This window comes from Hakea prostrata, chromosome 4 (assembly GCF_041222555.1).
Source record: "Hakea prostrata isolate BN-2017 chromosome 4, UWA_Hpros_2, whole genome shotgun sequence".
Lineage (NCBI taxonomy): Eukaryota > Viridiplantae > Streptophyta > Magnoliopsida > Proteales > Proteaceae > Hakea > Hakea prostrata.
In genome coordinates this window covers 9,576,026-9,599,605 of record NC_142603.1, presented here as the reverse complement: position 1 = coordinate 9,599,605, position 23,580 = coordinate 9,576,026, and the positions used below count along the sequence as shown (strand labels likewise).

At 36.8% G+C, this 23,580-nt stretch overlaps 1 protein-coding gene and 1 pseudogene across 2 annotated transcripts; one reads left to right on the top strand and one right to left on the bottom strand.

Moving 5' to 3' along the window:
* Positions 1–6,717: 6,717 nt before the first annotated feature.
* LOC149017706 (tubby-like F-box protein 5) lies at positions 6,718–10,587 on the bottom strand (annotated as a pseudogene). The gene is made up of 5 exons (XR_016172842.1): positions 9,802–10,587; positions 9,238–9,632; positions 9,032–9,119; positions 7,853–7,985; positions 6,718–7,767 (listed from the first exon to the last, which is right to left on the bottom strand). The product of XR_016172842.1 is annotated as a tubby-like F-box protein 5 (transcript).
* Positions 10,588–15,283: 4,696 nt separating this feature from the next.
* LOC149017705 (putative pectinesterase 11) lies at positions 15,284–22,529 on the top strand. The gene is made up of 9 exons (XM_089153069.1): positions 15,284–15,504; positions 15,588–15,741; positions 15,863–16,051; positions 16,158–16,393; positions 16,699–16,884; positions 21,580–21,747; positions 21,831–21,984; positions 22,106–22,294; positions 22,401–22,529. Exons 1-9 carry the CDS (start codon positions 15,284–15,286, stop codon positions 22,527–22,529), a joined length of 1,626 nt encoding a protein of 541 aa, XP_089009195.1.
* Positions 22,530–23,580: the final 1,051 nt, after the last annotated feature.

The window sequence follows — 23,580 nt, the reverse complement described above, 5'->3', positions numbered from 1 at the left end:
TGAATCTCGACCACCCATTTTGAATTCCCCCCCCCCCCCCCCCACTTTTTGAACTACACCATTGAAATCAGAAAAGAAAACAAAATGGGTGGTTAATGTGCAGCACTGAAAGCAGATCGCACTTCACTAGAATTTGCTCAAGTGTTGCATCGCATTGAGCTACCTATGGTCCAGATTTAAAATGGTGATCTCGACCACCCATTTTGTTTGTCATTTTTTTTTTGGGTTTCAGAGGTGTAGCTTTAAAAAATTAAAAAAAAAATCAAAAATCAAAACAGAATCTGTATCACAGATAAAATCTGGACCACCACTTTATCTGAACTGTAGGCAGGCAGGTCAATTAAAATGGGTTCTATCAGATGGATTATGATGTATTAAAGAGAGCGGAGGGTGGAGGGAACAGGTGCTCAGCGAAAAGGATTGACAAGAGTGTACATCATTCACACTCATTCAGAGATTTGTTTTCAATCATTGCACCTTTCCCTCCTGCAATCTCACATTTTCCCTTAAAACAAAACGCATTAGATAACAAAACAAACAAATAAATAACTAAATAAACAAGCACAATAAATTATACAAGAACACAGACTCCAAGTGTGCCATCTACAAGAATCAGACAGAAAATCAGAAAGAGAGAAAGAAGAGGTGCTCAGCAGCTCGGAGTTGGATTGTTAAGACTGTTTTAGTCCTCATTCACTCTTGGTCAGATGGATTTTAACAAGAAGCTTCATCATTGCACCTTCCCTTCTCCACTTCTCCTTGTCCAGGCTCTCACACTTCACTCAAGAACTAAAGAGGGGGAGTTGTTTGGTGTATCAAATGTTGGAAAGGAAGTAGAGATGATGCTGTGATATTCTTTCACTAACCTGTCATCAATTGCATTGCTTGTAGAATGTTTGTGTCAGAGCTCCCTGTAATCAATTTGCTCTCTGATAAATAAGATGAGAAGATGAACACACATTTAGAACACCAGATTAAATGAAAGTACCCAGGTCAATCTGAACTAGTCATTTTCAAATGATATCCCCTAGTGTGGAAGGACCACAGGTTTGAACTCATGATTTCTTTGAACTTTCTGCCTTTACATAAGAGGCTGCCACCACTGTGCTAGAAATACATGTTATAGTCAAATGGATTAAGATGTATGAGAAAGAGCAGTGAGGGGAGAGAACAGGCACGCAGGGAATGGATTGACAAGAATGTACATCATTCACACTCATTGCACCTTGCCCTCCTGCAGTCTCACATTTTCCCTTCAACAATACACATTAGATAGGAAAACAAATAACTACATTAACAAGCACAATAAATTACACAAGAACACAGAACTTCTCATATCTACAAGAACCACAGAGAGAGAATCGGAGATAGAGAAGGCAAAGTTGCTCAGAGTTGGATTGATTAAATCCTCATTCACACTTGTTCAGATAGGGTTCAATGAGAAACTCCATCATTGCACCTTCTCTTCTCCAGTTCTCCTTGTTCTACCTCTCACACTTCAATCAAGAACCAAAGAGGGGAAGGGGGAGTGTGTTGGTGTGTTGTAGGACAGGAAGTAGAGATGATGCATGCTGTCCTGAGCTATATATACTGGGCATATGGATACTGCATGCCTCTCGCTAAATCTAAATCAACTAATATATGGTTGCATGATCTAAGTGCCTGGAAAATTACCAAGGGATTCTCGATTTCTTTTTAATGTAAAGTGATTAAGGTATAAGTTCCTTGAAGTCTCCCAAGGATTATTCGATTTCCTTTTTTAATTAAGTAAAGTGAACTGAGATGCTTACTGTCTTATTGAAAGCTTGGTGCAACCATGTAATGCATAGAAATGTCAGCTATTCCTCTCTTTTTAATGTAAAGTGAGCACACAATACTCAAATGTGAGTGGACACAAATTCGAACCCAATTCCCAAGTTTTTAGTTCCCCCTCCTCCATCTTTGGCTTCTTTAAAAATTTGAAAAGAAAATATTTTTTGTTCTGGTGTTGTATAGGTTACCCCAAGGGAATAATAGTCTTTGGCAAGAGATGAGTGCCTAAGGAAGTGTAAAATCTTAAATTTAAATTTCCATTTACTTAGGGCTATTCACTCAAAGATGTTAAGTACTCTTTACTACTCTTGAGAAAAAGTTAAACAGTATTCATTCGTGCTTTAGTAATTTGATTCTGTCCTTGCAATTATGTAATCAATTTGGGCCCGTGAGGATAGCTGGACCAAATGCTTAGACACCCTCTTTTTTCTTTTTTCTTTATTTTATTTTATTTATTTATTTATTTTGATCCACAGATCCCAAAAGACTAGTAGACGCTTATATAGCTAGAGTTTCTCTCTTTCCATTTAAAGTAAAAGTGATTATAAAACCACATGATAGTTTGCTTATCAATTTGTGAATTTGAGAGAAGGTTATTGCACAAATGCAAAATCGTGGTATTGCTCCAATTTTCTGTCCTTAATCCCAATGGTCCTGCAGCATGAATTCCTTTCACTCAATTACAAAAAACAAAGATATACCACATTGTCTCATTTTCTTTCCTGCATAGAACGCAATTTGCTTGGATATTTGCCCATTGAGATGGTGTTACTCGTAGCAGTATTCCTGCATTCAATACACGCCAAAAAAATGATTTAAATTTTGGGTGAATAGGTAACTTCCACATATGCTTCCATCATTTTGAGAACTCATATCTTTGGGATGGAAAACATACATTTAAGATAGCACAAAAAACCTATTTAACCGAAAATCCCCATTTAGGAAGAGTAAGGAAGACCACGAATCTCGTTGATCAGAAAGTGATATTGGTAAGGATATTAGGGGGTGGGAAGTAGAGGAAGGTGAAGATGACTCCCTCTTCATAGCTTGAAAGTCGTGAAAAACCTCAACCATTATTGCCTCTCATGGCCAAAGAGAGAAATCCTATAAAGATGTTAGTCTAATCCTTGTTGAGGGTGTCTAAGGATCAAACCAGAAGGAAATGCTATTCCATATCTCTGATTCCTTCTTTGTGGAGACTTTAGGATAAAAAAGATAACCCTTAAAGTATCTTTCTCTCAAGATTCGAACCCACAGTTGCTTCCAGATTAGTGATAAGTTTCCATCCCTGCTTCAATAGCAATGTTGAGTTATAATCCTCCATTTTCTTAAAACCCAATCCGCCTAATTGCTTTGGTTGACAACATTTCCTCATGATATTAGGTGCATTTGCGTGGATGGCCGTTCCAAAATCTCTAACAAATAGCATCTATCTTTATGCAAATTGTCTTAGGGAACCTAAAATATTGCATTTGAAAAAGTGTCATTGATTGAAGTGCGGCTTGCATCAATACACCTCTTCCTGCATACGATAAATTTGTTGTTTTCTAGTATGTCAATTTCCTTGCCATTCTATCCATAATTGCTTGTAAGTTTTTTGTCTTTCTTTGTCCAACTAGCAATTTTGTTCCCAAATATGTTTTCTCTTCCTTAATTGTTGATACTTTTAGTATCAAAATTATCTATCTCAAAAATGATTTCCTGTCCTATCAAATTTGAAAATAGTCTGAGTACTGCCTTCAGTGCTAGAACATCCTCATATTTAGTTTTGCAGTAGAGAAAGGTATCATTTGCAAAAAAAAAGATGGTGATCTCTGGGGCCCCTCTTCCTACTTTGATACTTTTTAACAGGTTAAGGGATATGTACTCATCAAGTAGTCGAGAGAGCACCTCCATAATTAATAGAAAAAAGTAAGGATTGAGAGGACCCTTGTAGTAATCCCCTTGACCCAGAGAACCATAAGTAAAGGGAGCCATTAATTTTAATAGAGAAGGTGGGAGCCATCAAGTAGTCAGCTTAGACACCCATGTTAACAGAATGATATACATACTTACCTGGTGTAAGAAAATAACATCATATATTAGAAGATACTAAAATCATTTCATTTGTGGACAGAAAATGACACTTTTTTTTTTAAAAATTTTTTTTAAATTTATTGAAACCAAATTTATTCACTAGAAAGACAAGAGGAGAGTTCAGCATCCCAATTACAAGGGCCAAGAATTAGAACACGACTAATATGTCTTCCTTATCATAGACAAAGCCATCTTTGTTAGAGCATCAGCCACTTCATTGGCTTCTCTAGAAATAACATAGAACCAAAATACCAGTGTTAGCTGCGGAGAGTGACACACATAAAAGTTAGCTTTTCAATATCAAACCAGGAAATTTTTATATGTGCCATATTAATTGTTTTTTTTCTTGGGTAAAATGTTAATTGGTGATACATGGTGCATCGAGAATAACCCATAAAAAACAAAATAAAATAAAATAAATACATAAAAATAAAATAACATATCTACAAAGCAATTGTGGGTCAGTGGTTCTAATTCTCTCTCCACACACACACACATATTCCTTTTAATGGAAGTGGACCATCATGAGGTATCCCTGAAGATGTTTAAGAGTTCCCTGCCCATTTTTTTCTCATGTGACCACATACACTCCCAGAAGAAAGCTTTCAGCATGACAGCATGGATAAAGCATGAACAAAAAACTCAGGAAATGAGGATCCAGTACATGGGACGGAATGAAGCCTAGTGAAGCAAGAGATTGGAATCAGTTTTAGGACATATATCCTTGCCTTAAACAAGAAGGCTTCACTGATAAAACAGCTAAAGATGCAAAGATTGCCTCCTTGCAAAGGTTGCTTAGCCTCTTTGCAAATGCTAATTGCTAAGGTTACCTCTTGGCCTTAAAAGGAAAGATGCTAAAATAAGAACCAAATTCAAGGCAAACACGTTCTATATCACACGTTCACCTCATACCATCAGACAGGCAAAGTTGCTCAATTGCAAAACCACTAATGGCTGAACGGACTAGCAGGCGGCGCTCCTTCCGTTTACGGATGCCTAGGCTGCTGAGTTCAAAATCTACCACCACCAAACACCCAACTGAATCAAAACCCTCAGCAAAACAGGGTGTTGACGAACCAATTCAAGGATCATCATTTCAGCATCCAAGAGGAGCTCCCTCACAACTTCATGCTCCTTCCACGCCCAAACCCCAACCATGGACTGAGTCTCACCCCACCTCAACAACCAACGATCCATTGCAATTACCTTCAAAGCCTCCATCATCACAGAAAACATTCCATCAAGCATCATCATCATCCCACTTATCTCAACTGCAACCAGTGGCTCAGGCTGCTTTATCACCCTCATCACCACCTAGCAAGGCTCTTCCATCATCATCTCGTACAGCCTCCCAGTCTGAATCCCCACTCCGTACTGCTTCTCAACAAACACTTAGAACAATCTCACCATCCCCATCTTCATCTCGCCCAACCCCTGAGGAGAAACAGAAAGCTCAAGCTGCCTCCCTCCCCTCATCATCAACCCAGGAAGCACCACCATCTCAACCACCAACTAAAGCAAGTTCTCACCAATCAACCCCATCCCAAAAAGCCCCCGTAATGTTACCAGCTTCCCAAGATAAGCGAATATTGTCTCAGCAACCATCCCAAAGACCACAGCCTTTAGAAAAAACCTCATCTAAACCTGTCTATACCTCCCAAACTGAAAACCAAATAAGGGCTACAACCAACTTAGAAAAGGCTACAAACTACCCTTCCCAATCATCAGACAAAATTATGGTGAGTACACCGTCTTCCAGAGAAGTTCGAGAGACACCTTCCCTGCAAGAGACGTCTCCAAAGGCGGAGAAGGAAGCAAGCCTAGAAATAAAGAGAGAGGGTAAGCCCCAACCTTCAGCTAATGAGGAACAAGAGACAGTAAAGCAACTTGTCAGCATGGCTTCAGGATTGAGCACAAAGACAAAAGAGCAGCTAGATATCACATCTCAAAATGGAAAAGAGAAGCTGGACAAAGCAGCTCTAGAAGGAAAGCAAACCACAGAAACCGTCTTTAAAGACAGAATGAGCAAAGTGGTTGCTGCATACCCAAAAGAAAGGAGTACAGGCAATGAATCTCGCCCAAAATCAACGACATTTCCAGGTGGCCAAGGCATTTTGCAAAGAGAGATCAGTGAAGATGTTTCAAAGTCAGTCAACAAACTGGCATTGGGAGATCCAAATCAAGCTATATATGAGAAAGTAGCAAGTGTTATAACCCTGGCTGGTGAGAATAGAGGAGCTGCCATGCATGTGGGAACTGAGTCCGCAGAAAGAGAAGGATCAGTTCCCATTCATCGGGGCTACAAACTCAACCAGCATGATCATACCGAGACAACAGATGAGGAAGATAGTTCTCAGAGGAAGGAGAATCAAAAGATGGGAGAAGACAAAACAGCCACATCATATATCAACAGCAATGTGCAGAGTATCAACAATTCAATCATTTTAGATAGTTCCTGCAGTGAAAGAAATCCTGGAGTTCACCAAATTTTCTCTCAAAAACCAAAGGAACCAACAAATTTGAAAGACAATATTGAGAGGATTGAGATAACCCCAGCTCAGAAGCTCCCTCAAGAGTCAACAGTCAGGAGACGGTGCCTCAGAGCCCTATTCTTGGATTCTAGTGACTCTGACCAAAATAAACCTGGAAAGCCACGCCGTCATGGTTGCCGCTATAGCTGTGAGAAGAAACAGGACAAAGACAAAGACAGAGACAAAAGTATAGATACATAAATGATAATTTTCATTGTCTGAAGTATGTCAGAAAACTCCCTTTTGGCATGTATTGTCTTCATTCCATCTAATGTGGTTTGTGCAGAGCACAAGAGATGTACTGGGTGTATGTATCAGTTCTCTAAACATTTAGATCTCTTTCAACAAGGTCTACAATGGTATACCACAAAAAAGCAGAGTAGTGCAATTAAATGGCTATGATCAAATTTATGCAAAATTAAATATCGAATAATTTGGTACTTATAGAGTACAAAACTTCAGAAAGAGCATTCCAGTATAACTCCCATGCAAAGATAGAATATCACTGCAGCTTAAAAGGTATATTTTGCGGGCATTCCCACCAGCCATCTAATTCCTGCATAGCTAAGAGACTCGGATATGATTAACAAAAGATATTGATGAGTCTTTATTTGAAAATATTTACAAGTGATTTTCTATATAAATGAGCAATAATAAGGATCAGTACTAGAAAAGAAGAGTCATTCACAAGCTGGTTTGGTGTCGAAGCTACTAAGGCAGATTGCAAAGGCTTGGAAGGCAGAAAGTGGGTAACGAAAATCCATGGTAAATATGTCCTTGCCTATCTTCCCAAACTGCAGTATTACCTTTTCTTGCTCTGCCACTGGAACTTGGTGAGAAGGATCAACAGCTGCCACAAGCTGGAAGTTCTTAACTGAAGCCACAGTAACACGCCCTCTAAAATTTAGGCACCAGCATTGCAACTGTTCATGCCATCTAGGCACTTTGTTCTTTAAAACCAAGTGGTTCCCCTGTACGATGGACTAAAGCAGGTTGCCCTGAAGAGCCAAAACCAAGAACTGAATCCTTGGGCTTATCAACCGATAAGAAAGAAAGTTGCTCATCTAGGGATTGAGGAAATTCAGTTGGTGTTGGGGCAGATCCCCCTTCTTGAATTGCAGAGACAGGGATGGAATGCATGGAGCATTGCATCCTCCTTGGGCCTCTAGTGCGAAGAACATTAAGCTCATAGGAGATTGTGGCTACACTGTAGTTACCAGCAGGCACTCTTGGAGACACCTGCTTTGCATGAATTCTTCGGTTGGGCCTCCTATTTAATTGGCCTGCTGCATCATAAGGTGGTGGCTGGCTATCATAAACAGTGAATTTTGTCCCTAAAAAATTTGACCTGGAAATTTATGTGCATTAGTTATTTGGATCATGATGGAAGAATCCAACGCCAAAGAGTTGCAAGACTTATATATCAAACTTGCCTCAGTTTACCAACATACATACTGCTTGCACGGGAGAAATCATTTGCATCCAAGGATATCACAAAATTCGTACTAGTTGCCCTTCTGGTCCTCTTTGCTGCAAACAACAATTTCCCATTCTCCCCCAGCAGAGCTGATTTTCGTTCAACCCATGAAAAACACATGATGTTATATGACTAGTGGCATTCTCATCTTAACAAAGAAATTCGAAAGTAATGCAAAAAATCACACATTGGTTCCATCACAACAAATTCCTGAACTCCACGAAAATATTTAACCCCAAGAGTTTTAGTCTTTCTCTCTTATTAAAAAATATAAAATATAAAACACAAACTGCAGAAATGCATCTTTGGGGCTAGCAACTCCTTTCTTTCCCTCTTTCTATAAGAAATAGGTGCCCAGGTAATCCTTTCTAAATATTTAGAATTTTCATCGAACACTTCAAAATAAAGGTGTCAACCAGTTCGGTTTTAGTTATTCAATCTGGTTTGGTCCGATCCTAAGCAATTATCATGTAACCCATATCCAAGTTGGTTCTAGAATTGGATCTAAATCCAAACCTGCTTGGTTTCAATTTGGTCACTGTTAAAATCAGTTCTAAGATTGGATCCAAATCAATCCTAAATGTGGTTTTATATTCAGTTTATCCCCAGAAAGGTGTTATTACTATTATAATTTTAAAGTAACAAAATCTCTTGAAATAAGAAGATGAGGAGACGATGAAATGAAAGCTTCTTAAATCAAAAGATTCAGAGAGTCAACCACTCAAAAAGATATGCTGAAACTCAAACGAGTTAACTAAAGTAAATAAAGGATAAGGATATGTTATTACACTAATACTCATTTAAAAATAAAATACTGAATAATGTAAATCAGTTCGGTTATTCAGTTCAGTTTCAATTAAACCCAACAGTTATAGCCTCCAAACTGGACCCCAAACATTATTCAATTAAAATTGTAATTGGTTGATCCAAATCCAATCTCATTTAATTTGGTTAAGTCCAGATGGATTAATTTGGCCTGGTACTGGGTTCAATATTAGATCTCAATTACACACTGACACCCTTGCTTCAAACACCAATACCATACAACTATCTAATAAACAAAGAAGTGAGCATCACAAAGTAAATGCAGCAGTAATCCAGACAATAAATGGATAAACTTTGTGAGAATACCAACCAGGGGTGAGGCCAAGATACAGCCGATAAACATTAGTTGCTCTCTCCCTTCTTATGAAGCACTGGATTGCAGAATCACGCGGGCCCGGCTAACAGAGTTGATGAACAAAGAAATCAAAACAAACAAGGAGTCAAGACAACGAAAACCAGACAAAGAAGTAAAACCAAAAGGATTGGACCCTAGGAGTTAAAGCCAACGACATTCACCTGTCTCAAGGATATAGTAAATGTGAGCTTCCCACTTTTTTCTGGTGTCTTCACAACCTCTTTTGTAATCTCTCTCCATGACCTGCAAACGGAAGCGCAAGCAACCACATGCCTCCGTGCAGGCCATGTCGTCTCACTAGCCTCCAATCTCTGAATAACATCCAGAAGCAGTTCCGGCGGCAGGTTCGCCCAACGGCTCTCCTGAGTAGGTAACCAAGAATCATCCGACGGAACAACCGATTTGGTACGATCATCAGAATTGATTCGCCGACTAGTGCGGCTCCGACAATGCTTCCCTTGTGCTTTTCTCCGTGACAAGCTCCCAATCCCATCTCTCATCTCTTTCAGCTCCCGAACAATACTTTTGAACGACATTGGGACCACACAGTTCATTCCTTTAAGTATTCCGAACCGAAAATTAAAACATAAAATCAGAATGAGATTCAGGGGATTCAGAAGAGGGAAGTATCGCACAAGAATCACATTAATTGAATGTTGATTTAAGAAAGAAAGAGAAAAAAAAGATTAGCACTAATGTCTGCATTATTTCCTTATTAGAGTTACCTGGTGGCGATGTGACAATCGTGAAGTCTCGATCGTAATCGAAAGTTTCAATCTGTATGGAGAAATCCAACAAGCACAGAATGAAAAACAAGAACAATTTCATTCCATGCAAAGCCTGTCATTTTGCAGAGTTTGTGCATTCGAGGAATGGCCTTAATACGAGGTCTTTTCTTTACATTTCCATTGTTCAGCTATCAAGAGGAAAACCGAACCCCTTCCACATCCCCTGCTTTTCCTCAAATATTCTCCATGCACGAAATCCAGTAAATGAACAAAGATGAATCTACCGTCAATGAAAATCCTCAATGCAGCTCCAATCACCAAAAACTATGATTTCCGATCCAAAGATTATTCCAAAAAACCTCTATGATCTACTTGTACAGAATCCTGAACAACTCAAAATGTAGTACGCAAGAAACCTCTTTTTTGCCCCGTGGAGAGTGCAGGAAGAGCGCTTGCTGTTGCAACGAATGATGGCGTCGCAAAACAATCACTTTTTTTCTCTTTCTTCACGAGAGAGGACAGGAGAAACTGAAAGTTCAGGATCATAGAAGAGAGATCAAAGCATTCAACGTTCAGACAAGTGAAAAATGCAAAAACCAAAAAACTGTGTCAGATGTCTTCTGCTTTGTTCTCTCTGTCTGTATTTTCAAAACCCTAGCCCCATGCAAGGCCTACGGCCGACCGCGAAGCTCCACCGTAACCAGCAGCAGTGCTTGCTTCACAACCACCGCTGCCGCTGCTAAACCAAAAGCCTCAGCTCGGATCTCCCAAATAACTCCTTTCCTTCCCTCTCCTCCTTAGACCACTCTCTCTCCTCCTGCCTCTTATAATTATTCAGTTCCTTTTTTTTTATATTAAAAAATTAAAAATTTCATGGTTTTTCCTTTTTTTTCTGAATTTTTGAAACCCAGGCGACCAGGCATTTGCCAGCGTGGCAGATCTGTCCTAAAGATTCTCTTTTAGGATTTTGGGTCAAAATCTTCACAATTTATGGTATATTCTCGTATTAAAAATAAAACAACTAATTAATAGATTTGATTTTGCTAGGCTAGTGGCCCTGGTGGGACTCTGCTTCAGTAATGCGCAGGACGGTTAAACAAAGTATTTCAAGCTGTTAGATGAAAATTTCGGTCGAAATTTTATTTCGATCGACAGTCCAAAATCTCGCTTGATGATCATGAGCATGACCCAAGCAAAATTAATCCTAGTGATGCTGTAGTGGCCATTTTTTAATAGATGCTATGTGAATTTTATTAAATTCCACTCTCAAAATACTGTCCGGATTACTTCAAAGAAAAACTAGTTGTTTTTTCACTTAAGTTGTTTATAAGTAAACATGGTCGTTTTGAGTGGCTGAGATTTAATAAAGACTAGATAAATCTGTTTATCCAAGCATTGCAAGTATTATTACGGCAACAACACTAACCTAACAAAAAAATCCAAAGGATTTAGGGTCAGCAAGTTGAAGATAATGTTTGGCCGTTTAGGCACGAGGCTTGGTCTGTTTTTTTGGTCAAAAGTTCAAACATTTCATTCATAATTGAAATAAAACACAGACAGAAACACCGAACAAAAAGAAAAAAACAAGAACTAAGGGATGACCCGAGCTCAATAAACCCTCAAAAACCAGGTTATGACAACCACGGAGCCAGAAAAACATAATGGTTTGGTCTGTTTAATGAAGCTAAACACTACCCAGCTTTTTCGTTCCTCTTTTCTCTTTTAATTCTTAGTGTAACAAAAGTGGAGTCGTTTGTTTTGGTTTGATTTTTCTTGGCTGGAGTTTGAACGCAGGAAAAAGCAGTTAAAGTTAGAAGAGCATGAAACGGTTGACAAAGGGTCAATTCAGTTAAGATTTGGATATGATATGCATAATTAATTTATTTTGAGTTTTTAACGTTTGAATCTTTTTGCATTATTAAAAATTTAAATTTCAAACCGGAAGGACCAAAATATTCTTCTGAACTGGTGTTGAAAACCCTAAAACAGAATAACACAAAGAAAAAAGAGTGGGTGCTCCAATCTGTCAACATATAAATACGAATTCAAATTTGTTTTCTCTATCTGGATTTGACCAAGTACAGTCATTAATTTCGACTGCTTTCACTAGTTTGGATCAAACTGATGGCACTGATCATCTCAATTTTTGAACGTTGGCATTCAAAAGAAAATAAGATTTGTATTGTAGGGTATTTTGGTTTATTAAATATTAATTAATATATGGTTTAAGAAAAAAATATAAATTGTGAAGGACTAAAGGGTATTTTAATCTTAATGCATTTTATTAAATAAATGAAGGGGTATTTTGGTCCTTCGAAGTTTGAATATTGAAGATATTTAACGGTGAGTCGTGACTAGTGGTGTTAGTTTGGTTGAAACCCACATGTAATGTATTGCATTAAGAAGACCCAACATTAGTTTATGGTCCACTAAAAAACTTCATACGATAGATAAAAATAAAAATAAAAAATTCATTATTTTTATTGATAAAAATAAATAATTTATTTATTGACTTTTATCTATTTATAAAAACTAGGGTTGCATAGGGGCCCGGGCTGGGTGGGCTTTTGCAATCCCAAGCCCAGCCCTATATGTTATAATCTAAGTGCATTCTCGCCCTAATCCTAGTTCAGGGCCAAGGATTTTTGTCTCTAATCCTAAGCCCTACAGGGCCAAGCCAAGCCCATTCTTGCCCTAATTGGCCCTAATTGGCCGGGTCGGGATGGGTTGGCCCTGATTGCCCCTAATTGGCCCTGGCCTTGACCCTGATTGGCCCTTGCCCTGGCCCTAACCCTGATTAGCCTTATCCCTGGCCCTAATTGACCCTATATTGGCCCTAGCCTTAATTGGTCCTATCCTTATCCCTAAAATATCAAATGTAAATTCATAAAAATAAAATAAAATAATAATAATAATAATAATAATAATAATAATAATAATAATAATAATAATAATAATAATAATAATAATAATAATAATAATAATAATAAAGTATCATAAGTAAATTAAAAATAAAATTCATAGAAATATAAGATGATTCAAGCTCATACAAAATGATAAAATAGTCAATAAGTTGTTAGTATTGCTTTAAACATAAATAAATTCATATTCCATAATTTATTTTTTTTTGGTAATCATATTCCATAATTCTATATTGATCACTGGAAGTATTTCATTGCTTTGATGATGAAAATTGAAAACCTCTCCCATTACTTTGGTGATGGAAATTGAAAACGATTGATATCCTTATTAAAAAAAAAATCATATTCAAAACTTTGTTAACAAGTAAATCAACAATTTAATAGTGATATTTTTTTTCGTAGTTAAAGAAAATTATATTGTAGTTACAAACATAGCTATCTGTCCGTAATAATTTATTTTATTTTTTCTCTAAAATATCACATTAGAGGCAAAAGAAAAATGTCAATATTCATGATGAGAAGTTGGGGTGTAGATTTGGTAGATATTAATTCTCTATATACTAACTTTTATTATTTATAATATATTATCTCGCCTTAGTCAAAAAAAAAAATCAATGATTTTTTGGAACTAAAAATAACTTAGTTCGAAAAATAAATATTATCTTAAAAATAATATAAAAAGTAAACTCATAGTCTAATATGATCAAAATGATTGAAGGTCAAAGTCAAAACTTATAGCTATATCAATATTAATGTGAAGATTAGGGTAAAAATCTAATACATGATTAGGGTCAAATTAACATTAAGACTAGAGCCAAAATTAGGATCAGGATCGGACAAAAATCAGGTGGATGCTTACTGATTGGTAATGAAAATATAATTTATTTTTATTAATTTTTTACAAAACATGATCATGTTTTTAAAATTTGACACGTGTTAAATATTCACCCATGTGGATTATAATTAATTCATCTCCATATGGGTAGAGGTTCCAGACTCAAATCAGGGCCAAAATCATGGGCCTAGATCAATACCAAGATTAGGGATCAGGGCCAAGATCAAGGTTAGAATCAGGGCCAGAATCAAGGCCAAGATCAGGGTCGAGATTAAGGTCAAAATTAGGGCCAAAATCAGGTCTAGAATTAGGGCAAGAATCAGGGCCAAGATTAGAGCCAAAATCAATGACAGGCCGATATGGGCTGGGTGGGCCAGCGAGTAACCCTAGGTCTTAATTCAGGGTCAGAATATTTTGGCCCTAATCTGTCCTTAAGGCCAAAATCTTTAGCCCAAGCCCTATTTGGGCTCAGAGCGCGCTTAGGGCGGCGGGTCAGGGCCGCCAGGGCCAAACTTGCACCCTAACAAAAAACTTTGATTAGATACTTGTTTTTAAAATTTCTACTCTTTTTGTTTTTTTTTTTTTGGGTAAACAACAATCTTATTTAAAGCGGGCAAGGGTGGAGGTGAACATGATTCCACCAACCACTCAGTAGAAATCGGTCATTCTTTCGGGCCCAAAAGAACCCAATATCAGGGAAACATTATTCTTCTCCAACTAATTGTCTCCTATTTTCTTTCCTAATTAACTAGAAACGAAATCTAAGAAATCCCTAAATTTTCCCAAACTTCTAAATTCCTTTCTATGTTTCTTCACAGTAGGTAATCACACTAGGAGAGAGGAGGATCCATCGTGAAGCCTTTGTGAACTCCATTTTTACTGGTTAAGACAAATTCATTCACGTTGTTAATGACAAACTTCATTTTTACAAGTAAAGACAACGTCATTCACATTATTAATGACTGAATTGAAGAGAGAGCGAAAGAGATTGAAGAACTTGAATAAGAATATAATGGCTGAATGGAAGAAAGAGGAGGAAAGACAGAGTAATAGTGGAAATTGGGAATGAAAAAAGTGGAGAAATTGTTGGTGGAAAATCAATGTTTTCCTAATATTGAGTTTTAATTATGACTGTTGGATAATTATATGCCACATGTCACAATCCTAAACCCTAATCACATGGAATTGCAGGTAGGCGAATTGTAGAGGATGTAGATCTAGTTGAGTCACAATCCTAAACCCTAATCACACAAGGCGCTTTATACTCATCATCTCTCATTCTCTCTTTCCTTTAGGCTTGTTTGTTTTCTGCCAAAACTGCACTGAAGAAGTATCAATCAGATAATTGTCTATCCCATTGCATAAACTATTAACCAACAACTTATTAGATAACTATCTTACCAAGACACTAGTTAGTTAACTCTTATAGTAACAGATTGAAGAATTTCTGCTATGGTTAGGAAGATTAAGCAAAAGAAAATTAACGGTCCAGTTCTTGATTTTTTTGTTGACCTTGTGTGCAAGATAGCCTTTTAATTATAACTGAAATGGTTTCTCATTCTGTGGGTGTTTTTTCCCTTTTTTTATTTTTTTATTTTTTAGAAATAACAATAATAACCATTCAAGATTCATTCTGTGGCTGTTTCCCTAGTCGTTTCTTACTTATATATACTTTCTACATTTACTATCTATTCATCAGCTTGAAAAGATTATTTTGCTGAAAATGGAGATTCAAGTTAGTGCTTGTGTTTTTGTTCTCTTCTTTACCACAATCAGTTTTTCAACTTTTGGTGTAACTGAAGCTCCGAATCCGTACACAGCTTATGGAATCACAGTCGATCAATCTGGAAAAGGCGATTTTGTGAAGATACAAGATGCAATCAATGCTATCCCATTTAGTAATTCTGAATATGTCTTCATACGGATTGCACCAGGAACCTACAGGTTTTTCTCTTTCACCTTAATGATTTAGTCATGAAAACGAAGTTCAAATTAAACTTGTTGTGATCTTTGATATTATTTTGTAGAGAAAAAGTAATTGTGAATAAACCCTTGGTAACACTAAGTGGACTAGTGGCGAATACAACCATAATTACGGGGAATGCCTTCGGCAACATATACGAGTCTCCTACTGTCACCATAATGGCCAATGATTTTGTGGGTCGATATCTCACAATAGAGGTATTACCATCTCAATTCTAGGGAGAGAGTATCCAAATATCTGTTTCTTCGCATTCAAAATCCTTTCTTGGGCTATCAATGGATCTCACTTATTTATTATTGATGCTAATCTAATCATCAGAATACACACGGGGAAGGAGAGAGAGCAGTGGCATTGAAGGTATCAGGTGATAGAGCAGTATTTTACCATTGCTGGATACGATCTTATCAAGATACCCTCTTTGATCATATAGGAAAACACTATTACAACACCTCTTTCATCCAAGGTGGCACAGATTTCATCTTTGGAAACGCTGCTTCTCTCTTTGAGGTGAATATCTATCTCTAGCTATCTAACACTTTCACAATTCGAGAATCATGACTCAGTGAGAGAGCATATAGCATTCTAATAAATTCTCATTGGCATGGACTTGTAGAACTCTCATATTCAATCCCTATCGGAACAAACTGGGGCAGTCACAGCACAAAAAAGACAATCAAGTTCAGAGCAGACAGGTTACACATTCTCGCACTGCAGGGTGATAGGAGCAGGAAAATGCTTCTTAGGAAGGCCATGGGGTCCTTACTCAAGGGTGGTGTTCGCCATGACTGAAATGTCTAATGCTATTCTACCTCAAGGATGGGACGATTGGGGTAAACCGTACACTCATAGGTAGGTCAATATGATATGAAGAATCCGGATCATCTCCTCGTTAGGGGAGAAGAATGTGTTCTCCTTACGTTTCTAAACCACACAACAGGGAAAAGTGAAACACACCTCTGAATATTGACAAAATGTATTAGAGATTTGACCTTCAGTGGGTCCCACCCCCTGTTGTGTAGTTGAGAAGCATTAGTTGGTCCCACCATGTGGATTTGGACTTTGACTTTGATATGACCCTACTATACAGACAACCCCAAATCTCCCTCTCCCTCTCTCTCTCTCTCTCTCTTGATTGTTGTGTTCTATGCTTTCAGTACGGTCTTCTATGGGGAGTACCAAAATTATGGACCAGGAGCAACTTCAACAAGAAGGGTTAATTGGTCGAAAAAGCTTACAAGTGAACAGGTAAAACCCTACTTGGATATGAGCATGATCGGTGGTCGAAGTTGGATTAGGCCTGCACCTACCATTCTCAAGAGGCCCCCATTCATCAACCACAAGTATTAAGAGATGAGATTGATCTTTCTGTGTTTTAACAAGAATAACATACTTCCGTCAATTTGATGTAATAATTATTTTGTATAAGTAACAATGAGAGTTTCTTCTTGTTTTTTTGTTGTTTTTAGAACAAATAAATAATGGGAATTCGATATAATTATTATTTGTTTTGTGTATAAACATAATGAAGCAATCGACTTCTTGATGCCTTCATCATTATTGCCCTACTTGTGCTTGAAAGAAGATGTTAGGATTAGAGCGATCAATCACACACAATTGAATAGAAAACAAGGAAGAAGGAGATACGAATTTTACCTTGGTTCACCTCAATATGAGGTTACATCTAGCATTAAGTTTTTCACTATATTCTTTTGAAAAAAAAACTACATTAGATGTTCTGTTATATATATATATATATATATATATATGCGCGCTTGTAAACCCTAAGTAGATTTTCAACTAGGTAGAGTTAAAATTTTTGAAATATTTGACCAAAAAAATGATAAATACTAAATTGTTATTTTCATCCAAATCGTAAATGAGCTTAACAAATTTTTAGAAAAGAATAACTACTAATGCCCTTAATATCATTATATTAATTAATATCTTATTACTTAAACCTTCTAAAATTATCAATCCAACTTTACATTTTGTTTGCGTGCCCCTATCATATGTGATTTTCCTCTTAGTTGTATTATATTCTTCTTTTAAAAAAAAATAAAAAATTGTATTTATTATATCCAAATTTTTAAGCACGTGATTCACTTTGACCTACTTTGACTAGCCTATGGTGTGGTCTGAAAATCAACTAACTTAAAAACACCTAGTTTTTCAATTATAGTTACATGTATGCTTTTTCCAATGTTAAAATATAGTTTGAAGAGGTCGTGGGTTCGACCCTCGCTGAGGCATGTTAATATCTCCATTCTCGGCATAATAAAGCCATTTTGTTAAAAAAAATAAAAAAATAAAAACAGTTGGAGAACTACGAAATAGTCAATTAAAAATTCACTAAGGGCCTGTTTGGTTACATGAATCCAGAGATTTCAAATCTCTGGATTCATGAATCTGAGAATTATACCCGTTTGGTTGTAAAAATCTCTAGATTCATGAAATCTAGAGATTCACTATTTTACACTAAAAGCGTGAATCTGTAGATTTATGGGTAAGGGGTGAAATCCAGAGATTTCAAAAAAGCTATACGTTTGCACATTCACAAAACTCATGTCGATCAAATAGTTTTTTATGATGAATCCACAGATTTCATTCCACAACCAAACATCTAATTTTATAAATTATAACTCCAAAGATTTGAAATCTATAGATTTGAAATCTCTAGATATTTGAAATCTCCAGACTCATGTAACCAAACAGGCCCTAAGAGGGAAATTATTCCAGCCATTTCTTATAATTATAATCTAAAGTTATATATGATTGAGCCCTTCATTGTGAATTTGTGAGTGAAAAAGAAAGTTTGATAATTTTAAGAAGATTGTTTCTCAATGCAAAATGTCTTAGAACAAGAGCTATAGCTTACCACTGGGGGTGGTGGTCTAGTGGTCCCAAGCTCACTCCCAAGTGGTTTGGTAAACTTCATGTCTCAGGTTCGAATCCCTAATAATTTTTTTTTCTTCTAAAACACAATAATTTTGATGGCCACTACTAACACTCCATTTCTCATTATCAATCTCACCAACCTTATTTCTATCGAGTTTGATAGAAAAAATTATTTCATGTGAAAAGAATAGTTAAATGGGGATTTGCTTTGGAGCATGTTATTTGTGTTCCTATTTGTCGTTATAATTTGATGTGACACGTAGTTCCCATGTTATTGGCAGTTACAGTCATTGATAATATTATTTATGTACACCCCCCCCCCCCCCCCCCCCCCCCCCCCCCCCCCCCCCCCCCCCCCCCCCCCCCCCCCCCCCCCCCCCCCCCCCCCCCCCCCCCCCCCCCCCCCCCCCCCCCCCCCCCCCCGGAAATTTTATAACTATTAAACAACAACACCACAGTCCAATCACTCATTAAGTTTTGGTTGTAACTCTATGTCCTCAGTTTTTTTTTATTTTATTTTATAAATTAGTTGAAATTAAAAATTATTTCTTTATTAGATATGCATATAAGGGGAAAGTGTCAAAAAGTCGAACATATATTGGCTTTAAACAAGAGAAATAAATAAAAAAAATTAGAAAAGAAAGCGAAAAGAGCGAAGCATATCTTCGTTTTTCCTTTTATTAGAAAAATCAAGCATATCTTGATAAGGTTTTTTCTTCTTCTTATCTTTATGGTCTATCGCAAACCATTACCGTTCAAATGGACCCATGATTTGAAAATCAATGAAGATATTTGTTGAAAAGCAACTCAAATCTTTCAAAACTTTGTTAACAAGTAAATCAATAATTTAATAGTGATTTTTTTTTTTATAGTTAAAGAAAATTATATTTTAGTTACAAACATAGCTATTTGTTCTTAATAATTTATTTTACTTTTTCTCTGAAATATCACATTGAATGCAAAAGAAAAATGTCAATATTTATGATGAGAAGTTGGGGTGTAGATTTGGTAGATATTAATTCTCTATATACTAACTTTTATTATTTATAATATATTATCTCGCCTTAGTCAAAACAAAAAAAAAATCAATGATTTTTTAGAACAAAAAAATAACTTAGTTTGAAAAATAAAAACTATCTTAAAAATAATATAAAAAGTGAACTCATAATCTAATATGATCAAAATGACTGAAAGTCAAAGTCAAGACTTATAGTTATATCAATGTTAATGTGAAGATTAGGATAAAAATCTAATACATGATTAGGGTCAAATTAACATTAAGACTAGAGCCAAAATTAGGGTCAGCATCGGGCCAAAATCAAGTGGATGCTTACTACATTGGTAATGAAAATATAATTTATTTTTATTAATTTTTTACAAAACATGATCATGTTAAATATTCACACATGTGGATTATAATTAATTCCTCTCCATATGAGTGGAGGGTCTAGACTCAAATCAGGGCCAAAATCATGGGCCTAGATCAAGACCAAAATTAGGGATCAGGGCCAAGATTAGGGTCGGAATCAGGGTCAGAATCAAGGCCAAGATCAGGGTCGAGATTAAGGTCAAAATTAGGGCTAGAATCAAGGCCAAGATTAAAACCAAAATCAGGGATAGGCCGGGATGGGCTAGGCGGGCCAGAGAGTAATCCCAGGCCCGCCCTTGGCCTTAATTTAGGGTTAGAATATTTTGGCCTTAACCTGCCCTTAGGGCCAAAATCTTTAGCCCAAGCCCTATTTGGGCTCAGGGCGACGGGTCAGGACCGCCAGGGCCAAACTTGCATCCCTAATTAAAACTTCGATTAGATACTTGTTTTTAAAATTTTCTACTTTTTTTTTTTTTTTTTGGTAAACAACAATCTTATTTAAAGTAGACAGTGGTGGAAGTGAACACAATTCCACCAACTACTCAGTAGAAATCGACCATTCTTTCGGGTCCAAAAGAACCCAATATCAAGGAAACATTATTCTTTTCCAACTAATTGTCTCCTATTTTCTTTCCAAACTAACTAGAAACAAAATCTAAGAAATCCCAAAATTTTCCCAACTTCTAAATTCCATTATGTGTTTCTTCACAGTAGGTAATCACACTAGGAGAGAGGAGGATCCATCGTGAAGCCTTTGTAAACTCCATTTTTACCGGTTAAGACAAATTCATTCACGTTGTTAATGGCAAACTTCATTTTTACAAGTAAAGACAAAAGGTCATTCAAATTATTAATGACTGAATTGAAGAGAGAGTGAAAGAGATTGAAGAACATGAATAAGAATATAATGGTTGAATGGAAGAAAGAGGAGGAAAGACAGAGTAATAGTGGAAACTGGGACTGAAAAAAGTGGAGAAATTGTAGGGGGAAAATCAATGTTTTCCTAATATTGGGTTTTAATTATGACTGTTGGATAATTATATGCCACATGTCACAATCCTAAACCCTAATCACATGGAATTGCAGGCAGGCGAATTGTAGAGGATGTAGATCTTGTTGGGGATGGGGGAACGGGCTGCCCAAGTGGAGAGGATTTGAATTTAGTCATTTTCAACCCTTCTTCTCACCCCCATACAGTACAAGTCCCCATCAGTATTCACTCTTACAAGCTTTGCTAACACAAGGCGCTATATACTCATCATCTCTCATTCTCTCTTTCCTTTAGGCTTGGTTGTTTCTGCCAAAACTGCACTGAAGAAGTATCAATCAGATAATTGTATATCCTATTGCATAGACGATTAACCAACAACTTATTAGATAACGATCTTACCAAGACACTTAGTTAGTTAACTCTTATAGTAAAGGATTAAAGAATTTCTGCTATGGTTGGGAAGATTGAGCGGAAGAAAATTAACGGTCCATTTCTTGATTTTTTGTTGACCTTGTGTGTAGGATAGCCTTTTAATTAAAACTGAAATGGTTTCTCATTCTGTGGGTGTTTTTTCCCTTTTTTTTATTTTTTATTTTTATTTTTTAGAAATAACAATAATAACCATTCAAGATTCATTATGTGGCTGTTTCCCTCGTCGTTTCTTACTTATATATACTTTCTACATTTTCTATCTATTCATCAGCTTGAAAAGATTATTTTGCTGAAAATGGAGATTCAAGTTAGCGCTTGTGTTTTTGTTCTCTTCTTTACCACAATCAGTTTTTCAACTTTTGGTGTAACTGAAGCTCCGAATCCGTACACAGCTTATGGAATCACAGTCGATCAATCTGGAAAAGGCGATTTTGTGAAGATACAAGATGCAATCAATGCTATCCCATTTAGTAATTCTGAATATGTCTTCATACGGATTGCACCAGGAACCTACAGGTTTATCTTTTTCACCTTAATGATTTAGTCATGAAAACGAAGTTCAAATTAAACTTGTCGTGATCTTTGATATTATTTTGTAGAGAAAAAGTAATTGTGAATAAACCCTTGGTAACACTAAGTGGACTAGTGGCGAATACAACCATAATTACGGGGAATGCCTTCGGCAACATATACGAGTCTCCTACTGTCACCATAATGGCCAATGATTTTGTGGGTCGATATCTCACAATAGAGGTATTACCATCTCAATTCTAGGGAGAGAGTATCCAAATATCTGTTTCTTCGCATTCAAAATCCTTTCTTGGGCTATCAATGGATCTCGCTTATTTATTATTGATGCTAATCTAATCATCAGAATACACACGGGGAAGGAGAGAGAGCAGTGGCATTGAAGGTATCAGGTGATAGAGCAGTATTTTACCATTGCTGGATACGATCTTATCAAGATACCCTCTTTGATCATATAGGAAAACACTATTACAACACCTCTTTCATCCAAGGTGGCACAGATTTCATCTTTGGAAAAGCTGCTTCTCTCTTTGAGGTGAATATCTATCTCTAGCTATCTAACACTTTCACAATTCGAGAATCATGACTCAGTGAGAGAGCATATAGCATTCTAATAAATTCTCATTGGCATGGACTTGTAGAACTCTCATATTCAATCCCTATCGGAACAAACTGGGGCCACAAAGACAAAAAAGACAATCAAGTTCGAGAGCAGACGGGTTACACATTCTCGCACCGCAGTGGTGATAGGAGCAGAAAATGCTTCTTAGGAAGGCCATGGGGTCCTTACTCAAGGGTGGTGTTCGCCATGACTGAAATGTCTAATGCTATTCTACCTCAAGGATGGGACGATTGGGGTAAACCGTACACTCATAGGTAGGTCAATATGATATGAAGAATCCGGATCATCTCCTCGTTAGGGGAGAAGAATGTGTTCTCCTTACGTTTCTAAACCACACAACAGGGAAAAGTGAAACACACCTCTGAATATTGACAAAATGTATTAGAGATTTGACCTTCAGTGGGTCCCACCCCCTGTTGTGTAGTTGAGAAGCATTAGTTGGTCCCACCATGTGGATTTGGACTTTGACTTTGATATGACCCTACTATACAGACAACCCCAAATCTCTCTCTCTCTCTCTCTCTCTCTCTCTCTCTCTCTTGATTGTTGTGTTCTATGCTTTCAGTACGGTCTTCTATGGGGAGTACCAAAATTATGGACCAGGAGCAACTTCAACAAGAAGGGTTAATTGGTCGAAAAAGCTTACAAGTGAACAGGTAAAACCCTACTTGGATATGAGCATGATCGGTGGTCGAAGTTGGATTAGGCCTGCACCTACCATTCTCAAGAGGCCCCCATTCATCAACCACAAGTATTAAGAGATGAGATTGATCTTTCTGTGTTTTAACAAGAATAACATACTTCCGTCAATTTGATGTAATAATTATTTTGTATAAGTAACAATGAGAGTTTCTTCTTGTTTTTTTGTTGTTTTTAGAACAAATAAATAATGGGAATTCGATATAATTATTATTTGTTTTGTGTATAAACATAATGAAGCAATCGACTTCTTGATGCCTTCATCATTATTGCCCTATTTGTGCTTGAAAGAAGATGTTAGGATTAGAGCGATCAATCACACACAATTGAATAGAAAACAAGGAAGAAGGAGATACGAATTTTAACTTGGTTCACCGCAATATGAGGTTACATCAGATGTTCTGTTATAAGAGAATATATATATATATATATATAGACCCTAAGTAGATTTTCGACTAGGTAGAGTTAAAATTTCTCAAAACTTCATAGAAAAGGGTTTG

Coding starts and splice junctions, on each gene's coding strand:
- LOC149017705 (XM_089153069.1), top strand. CDS start 15,284: ATGGAGATTCAAGTTAGTGCTTGTGTTTTTGTTCTCTTCTTTACCACA. Junction 15,742..15,862: donor GTCGATATCTCACAATAGAG/GTATTACCATCT, acceptor TCTAATCATCAG/AATACACACGGGGAAGGAGA. Junction 16,052..16,157: donor ACGCTGCTTCTCTCTTTGAG/GTGAATATCTAT, acceptor ATGGACTTGTAG/AACTCTCATATTCAATCCCT.